Consider the following 7,500-nt stretch of genomic DNA (forward strand, 5'->3'; position numbering starts at 1 on the left):
CTGTAGAAGGGTAAAAAAAAGAGAGAAACGAACAGCATCATCTATACTAATTGTTCCTACACCTGGCACGCCACATTCTCTCCAGAAACTGCTTCACAGCCTCAATCATCCTTTCATTGGCCTCTCTACACAGTCCCAGTAACAACACCATCCACTCCTTTCCTGTGTTCTCCACTCTTTCATTCCTATCATGCCCTAACTCAGTCAGTATCACTTGCATCATCTCATTCCTGTCTCTGGCATACTTCACACACTCCAGCACCACATGTTCCACCGTCTCATCCTCTCCCATGTCACACATCTGGCACAGGGACTCAGACCACCTGTAACTCCTCGCATTCACATCCATACACTGTGCCCTCGCTCGGAAGAGAAGATCACCGCCCAGGCTTCCATCCTACCACCTTTCATACCTCAGGGCCTCTTTCTCCTTGTACCATTCCAGGGTCTTCTTTCTTTCCATCTCATTCTTCCATTCATTCAGTCCCACACATTTCACTTCTTTGTCTATCTCATTCTTCCATTTTCTCACATCCCATTCGGCTCCCACTCTTCCTCCTCTTGTTACCACCCATTCACGCTCATTTTGATTCCTACCAGCCATTCTTATCGCCCACACAACTTGCAATCCACTCCTGTCTGTCATTCTCATGCATCTCTTCCTCCATTTGCTTCCACTTTCATTCCACAGGTACACCTTCCTTGCTATTCTTGCATCATCCATTCTCTCAAGCCTAATCTTGTGTGGCTTTTGTGAGTCTTTCCCTAAAGGTGCGCCATCCGATGTCACCTCTCAAGGCTTCAACTGCTGTGCCCCTCGGTGGACTCAGTGCCAATCTTTGCTACTCTATTCTGGCCCACTTCTAACTTTTCAATTTCATTTTCCTTCCATGCAATCACATCCATGCCATACATTATACATGGGACAGCCACACTCTTCCACACTTCTCTCAACACATCATACTTACTTGCTCTCATCCTTGCCGCGCTTCCCAATCGACCTACCCACTGGTTTACCATACTTATCTTTTCATTCTTTGCCTTTGCACACCCACTAGGATTCATCCACATCCCTGAGTACTTGTATTCTTGCACCTGTCTCAACTCATTCTCTCCAAGTCTCCATACCACATTACTTTCATCCTCTGACCCATTCACAATCATTACTTTGCTTTTCTCACTGCTAAACCTTACTCCAAAGTCTTTACCATAGCCATCCACTACATCCAACAAACTTTGAAGCTCATCTGCCATTCACTCATAACAACTACGTCATCTGCATAAAGGAGTACACATACTTTATCATTCCCCCACACTTACCCCTACATTCATTCTTCTCATCCTGGCTGCTACCTCCTCTGTATACAGGCTAAAAAGGGTTGGTGACAATATACAGCCCTGCCTAACTCCTCTCTCACTCTTCACTCAGTCTGTCCTCCTTGTGTACATAATACAACGGGCCTCATAAGAGCTGGACGAAATACCGCTTTTTTAATACAAATACCTAAATATTCACTAATCCACAATAATTTTGCACAATGTTCGTCGTGGCTGATGTTGATTCATGCATGGTGTATGTAAATGTCATCTGAACCCTCTCTGGTTAGATTTCGTTGTGATATTAGGGATTTAATATTTCTCCATTTTCTCCCCTTGGCTAATGTCCACCTGCTTCCAACAACATCAATGGAAGCTATCTAAAAACGCATCAATCCTTAAAAATAATCAATATTATATAATATTAAATAAATACAAAGCCAAAAAAGAAAAAATGAAGGTCGAGAACACAATATAAAGTCAATGTACGGTGAAAAGTGAGCCCGTTATAAAGACGCAATTTGTACCCCGGGCAGCAGTAGCGGTGTTAAACAACCCCTTTTATGAACTGCTATTGAGGAACTCTACGGACATAATGTGCGTTTCGGGGGTTTTAGACTTTCAAGAGTAAAAAACAACAAAAAAAAACAAAAACAAAATGAATCAAATAACAAGCATCAATAACAACAACAAGGAGAAAAAAACAAGCAACGACGACAAAAACAAGAAAAAACAACAAAAAACAGAAACAACAACAACGACTACATTTTCTATGATGAATAAGAAAATGGTTATGGGTCACTAATTCATTTTTAATTGCTACTCATATTTTGTCTTTTTTTTGCCATTCATGTCGATTATATTGCTTATTTAATCCATTGAGTAATATGATGCTACTCTATGGGTATTTAACGTGTGAGAAATGTTTAATAATTCGATCAAATAAAGACAGAAAAGAGTTAATCTCATCAAATGTCTACTTGCAAACGTTACAATATTATGGTCAAAAAAACAAAAATACGCAAATAATCAAGATTTAATTAAGTATGAAAGTGGGATAAATTATTTTACACATGCTCTGATTATGGCAGCACTAAACAAGCTATATTAATCTTTTTCTTTGAGAGAGTTTTATTTCATGGTGTTTCAATATGGCTGCCGACCTGACTTCACACTTACCGTTTTTTCAAAGGTTGTTTCTGCTTATTTGAGCAATAAATGACTAAAATGAACACTTAGAAATAAAGATAATGCACTTAACATTTATTTTTCTGGTTACTGGTGATATCTTTCTCTTACTGAAATAATATCGCTTTCAGACATAGATATAACATATACTTCACTTCCTGACGTAATTATATATCCCTGAATGACATACATATTTCAGATTTTTAAGTTTATATTTTTAAAACTATTTTTTTGCCATTAACTAATATTTAACTTTCGATAAAATTAATTTACAGACAAAGGATCCTGAAGTTAACGGCAGCCATCTTGAAAATTTGACGTAATGTAGAATTTCCTAAATCTCTCTGAGGGTTAAGGTTATTCATCAGTCACTCTCTATCATTTCATTAATATTTCAATCAATATTTTTATTCATTTATTTATTTATTTATTTATTTTTAAGGTTAATATACACAAGGATATTGGCAGAGAAAAAAAAAATGAACACTGAGATAATTATACCCACAAGAAATGCACATTTTATTTATTTCTGATACAATTTTGCTTAAATAAAAATCAATGCATACAGATACTATAATCAAAATATTTATAGACAGGGTCCTTCAAATCCACACTGCTGGCTGGTGCTGTTACCTTACCACCTCTTACGTTCTCTGAAATAATGTTTTATCAGGCCTCTCACAATATCTTACCCTGAACAGGATGCTAACTAGGTGTGTGTGTGTGTGTGTGTGTGTGTGCTATGCAAGGTTAGAGAGAGAGAGAGAGAGAGAGAGAGAGAGAGAGAGAGAGAATATTATTTTCTTCTAAACCTTATCTTTTTTTTCTTTTAATTATCATCTTTTTTTCCTCCTCCTCCTCCTTTTCATTTCCTTCCCCTTTCTAAATCACTCAACACACACCCAGATACACCAAAAACACACCAAAACACACCCAAAACACACCAAAACACACCAGAACACACCCATTACACCCAAAACACACCAGAACACACCCAAAACACACCAGCACACACCAAACACACCCAGACACACCCAATACACCCAGAACATACCCAGATACACCCAGAACACACTCAAATACACCCAGACACACCAGAACACACCCAAAACACACCAAACACACCCAATACACCCAAAACACACCAGAACACACCAAACACACCCAGACACACCCAGATACACCCAAAACACACCAGAACACACCCAGACACACCCAATACACCCAGAACACACCCGGACACACCCAAATACACCCAGACACACCCAATACACCCATAACACACCAGAACACACTCAAATACACCCAGACACACCCAAACACACCCAAATACACCCAAAACACACCCAGACACACCCAATAACGGTTTCTACACATGGTTTAGAGGTCCACTCAACAAATGGAGAGGACACAAAAGCAAAAGGATTCACTTGGAAAATATTTGCCTTATAAATTGTTTTGATGTTCTGTTAGGTTAGGCTACAAAATATTTAACTCTCTCTCTCTCTCTCTCTCTCTCTCTCTCTCTCTCTCTCTCTCTCTCTCTCTCTCTCTCTCTCTCTCTCTCTCTCTCTCTCTCTCTCTAGGCATAATTGATAAGAAAAAATATATGATAATTTGTGCCTAGATACTTGTACCATAATTATTATTTTATTTATTTATTTATTTTTTTTTTTATGTAGGAAGGTCACCGGCCAAGGGCAACAAAAATCTAATAAAAAAAATGCCCACTGAAATGTCAGTCCCATAAAAGGGTTAAAGCAGTGGTCAAAAATTGATGGATAAGTGTCTTGAAACCTCCCTCTTGAAGGAATTCAAGTCATAGGAAGGTGGAAATACAGAAGCAGGCAGGGAGTTCCAGAGTTTACCAGAGAAAGGGATGAATGATTGAGAATACTGGTTAACTCTTGCATTAGAGAGGTGGACAGAATAGGGGTGAGAGAAAGAAGAAAGTCTTGTGCAGCGAGGCCGCGGAAGGAGGGGAGGCATGCAGTTAGCAAGATCAGAAGAGCAGTTAGCATGAAAATAGCGGAAGAAGACAGCTAGAGATGCAACGTTGCGGCAGTGAGAAAGAGGCTGAAGACAGTCAGTTAGAGGAGAGGAGTTGATGAGACAAAAAGCTTTTGATTCCACCCTGTCTAGAAGAGCAGTATGAGTGGAACCCCCCCAGACATGTGAAGCATACTCCATACATGGACGGATAAGGCCCTTGTACAGAGTTAGCAGCTGGGGGGGTGAGAAAAACTGGTGGAGACGTCTCAGAACACCTAACTTCATAGAAGCTGTTTTAGCTAGAGATGAGATGTGAAGTTTCCAGTTCAGATTATAAGTAAAGGACAGACCGAGGATGTTCAGTGTAGAAGAGGGGGACAGGTGAGTGTCATTGAAGAAGAGGGGATAGTTGTCTGGAAGGTTGTGTTGAGTTGATAGATGGAGGAATTGAGTTTTTGAGGCATTGAACAATACCAAGTTTGCTCTGCCCCAATCAGAAATTTTTGAAAGATCAAAAGTCAGGCGTTCCGTGGCTTCCCTGCATGATATGTTTACAAAGTCCTCCTCTGTTTTACTGCAGGTTAATTTTTGATGCTGAGAATGCTGGGAAAATCTGGTACTATCATAAAACTTAGGCTGGATATGGAGAGAGAGAGAGAAAGAGAGAGAGAGAGAGAGAGATTAATAACTAGTGAAAATAAATCAGAATTGCGAATTGTCAGGATACAGTTTTCAGTAATTATCAGATTCACTATAACGTTAGAGGTCATTATATGCATACTGTCATGTGTGTGTGTGTGTGTGTGTGTGTGTGTGTGTGTGTGTTTTAATAAATTCACTAACTTAGCTTTCCTGCAACTCAGAATTTCCAGGTATCATAAGGAAGAAAATGTTTTTGTTGTCTAATCATCAGGTATTCAGCGCTACCTAATCACCCAATCTTACTGAATCAACCTAATTACGGCTTGCTATGTCATATCAGCACAATATAATCGTATCACCTTATATAGCTGACTAACTAAAGGGACTGCCACAGAAGAGAAAACCAAATTATTATAAATGTAAAAAATATATATAAATTAGACCAAACAGTCATGTTGAACTCCTTACAATAATTAGTTATATATAAAAAAAAATATTTAGGCCCGTTTCTACTTGACTTTGAACCAACATAAACCACAACAAACAGACGCCATATTGGTTGTGTACCCCTTGATCCTAGAGAGACCAAGGGAGAGAGACGAGTTAAAGGAAGATCTCAATTTACTACTGAACTACAAAGGGAGCGAGGAATGTGACAAAAAGGGAGCAGTAAGTAGCAGGCAGGGTGTGTTGACATATAGCAGGAAGCAGACATGGCAGTGGAAGTTATTGGGGTTTTCAAGGTTCTAATAGTTTAACAAGCTGCGGTGGAAGTTATTGGGGTTTTCAAGGTTATGGGTGGTCTGGGTGTGTGTGGCAGTGTTTGGGTGTGTGTGGCAGTGTTTTGATGTGTGTGGCAGTGTTTGGGTGTGTGTGGCAGTGTTTGGGTGTGTGCGGCAGTGTCTGGGTGTGTGTGGCAGTGTCTGGGTGTGTGTGGCAGTGTCTGGGTGTGTGTGGCAGTGTCTGGGTGTGTGTGGCAGTGTCTGGGTGTGTGTGGCAGTGTCTGGGTGTGTGTGGCAGTGTCTGGGTGTGTGTGGCAGTGTCTGGGTGTGTGTGGCAGTGTTTGGGTGTGTGTGGCAGTGTTTGGGTGTGTGTGGCAGTGTCTGGGAGTGTGTGGCAGTGTCTGGGTGTGTGTGGCAGTGTTTGAATGTGTGTGGCAGTGTTTAAATGTGTGTGGCAGTGTCTGGGTGTGTGTGGCAGTGTCTGGGTGTGTGTGGCAGTGTCTGGGTGTGTGTGGCAGTGTCTGGGTGTGTGTGGCAGTGTTTGGGTGTGTGTGGCAGTGTCTGGGTGTGTGTGGCAGTGTTTGGGTGTGTGTGGCAGTGTCTGGGTGTGTGTAGCAGTGTCTGGGTGTGTGTGGAAGTGTTTGAATGTGTGTGGCAGTGTTTAAATGTGTGTGGCAGTGTCTGGGTGTGTGTGGCAGTGTCTGGGTGTGTGTGGCAGTGTTTGAATGTGTGTGGCAGTGTCTGGGTGTGTGTGGCAGTGTCTGGGTGTGTGTGGCAGTGTTTGGGTGTGTGTGGCAGTGTTTGGGTGTGTGTGGCAGTGTCTGGGTGTGTGTGGCAGTGTTTGGGTGTGTGTGGCAGTGTTTGGGTGTGTGTGGCAGTGTTTGAATGTGTGTGGCAGTGTCTGGGTGTGTGTGGCAATAGTTTAACAGGCTGCAGTGGAAGTTATTGGGGTTTTCAAGGTTCCAGGGATAGTTTAACAGGCTGTAGTGGAAGTTATTGGGGTTTTTTCAAGGTTCTAATAGTTTAACAGGCTGCAGTGGAAGTTATTGGGGTTTTCAAGGTTCCAGGGATAGTTTAACAGGCTGCGGTGGAAGTTATTGGGGTTTTCAAGGTTCCAGGGATAGTTTAACAGGCTGCAGTGGAAGTTATTGGGGTTTTCAAGGTTCCAGGGATAGTTTAACAGGCTGCGGTGGAAGTTATTGGGGTTTTCAAGGTGTTTCATGATTTTAATAGTTTAATGCAGTTCTTCCCCACACTTCTCCTTCCTCACAGACCTTCCTCCATGTTCCCTCCACCTTCCCTCCAATCCTGACTATCCTGTGTCTCTTGGTTCATAGTGAAAATAGTGCTTTTGTTAGATAGTCTGACATCACCACCAACCATTTTCCCCTCCACCACCCTCTATTCTTTCCTCCATATCTCCCTTCATAAGTTACCTCCACACTTCTCCTTCCTCACAGACCTTCCTCCATGTTCTCTCCACCTTCCCTCCAATCCTGAGTTACCTCCACACTTCTCCTTCCTCACAGACCTTCCTCCATGTTCCCTCCACCTTCCCTCCAATCCTGACTATCCTGCGAGTCTTGCTTCATAGTTAAAATAGTGCTTTTGTTAGATAGTCTGACATCACCACCAACCA

General features: G+C 41.6%; 2 protein-coding genes across 4 annotated transcripts in view; one reads left to right on the forward strand and one right to left on the reverse strand.

Annotated features, from left to right (window-relative positions):
* The window catches only part of LOC135112882 (double-stranded RNA-specific editase Adar-like), an 8,216-nt gene extending 6,772 nt beyond the window's left edge, over positions 1-1,444 (reverse strand). For all 3 annotated transcript variants that reach the window (XM_064027820.1, XM_064027817.1, XM_064027818.1), the window contains exon 1: positions 1-1,444. This exon is cut by the window's left edge and continues 190 nt beyond it. The gene's annotated coding sequence lies outside the window, so the exon portion shown is untranslated.
* The window catches only part of LOC135112912 (uncharacterized), an 8,851-nt gene that overhangs the window by 189 nt on the left and 1,162 nt on the right, over positions 1-7,500 (forward strand). Inside the window, exons 2-4 of the mRNA XM_064027864.1 lie at positions 1-10; positions 772-829; positions 5,641-5,808. The exon at positions 1-10 is cut by the window's left edge and continues 45 nt beyond it. Coding sequence (XP_063883934.1) covers positions 1-10; positions 772-829; positions 5,641-5,808 — 236 coding nt within the window. The remainder of the gene's footprint in view (positions 11-771; positions 830-5,640; positions 5,809-7,500) is intronic.

This window comes from Scylla paramamosain, chromosome 24 (assembly GCF_035594125.1).
Source record: "Scylla paramamosain isolate STU-SP2022 chromosome 24, ASM3559412v1, whole genome shotgun sequence".
In the NCBI taxonomy this organism is placed as follows: domain Eukaryota; kingdom Metazoa; phylum Arthropoda; class Malacostraca; order Decapoda; family Portunidae; genus Scylla; species Scylla paramamosain.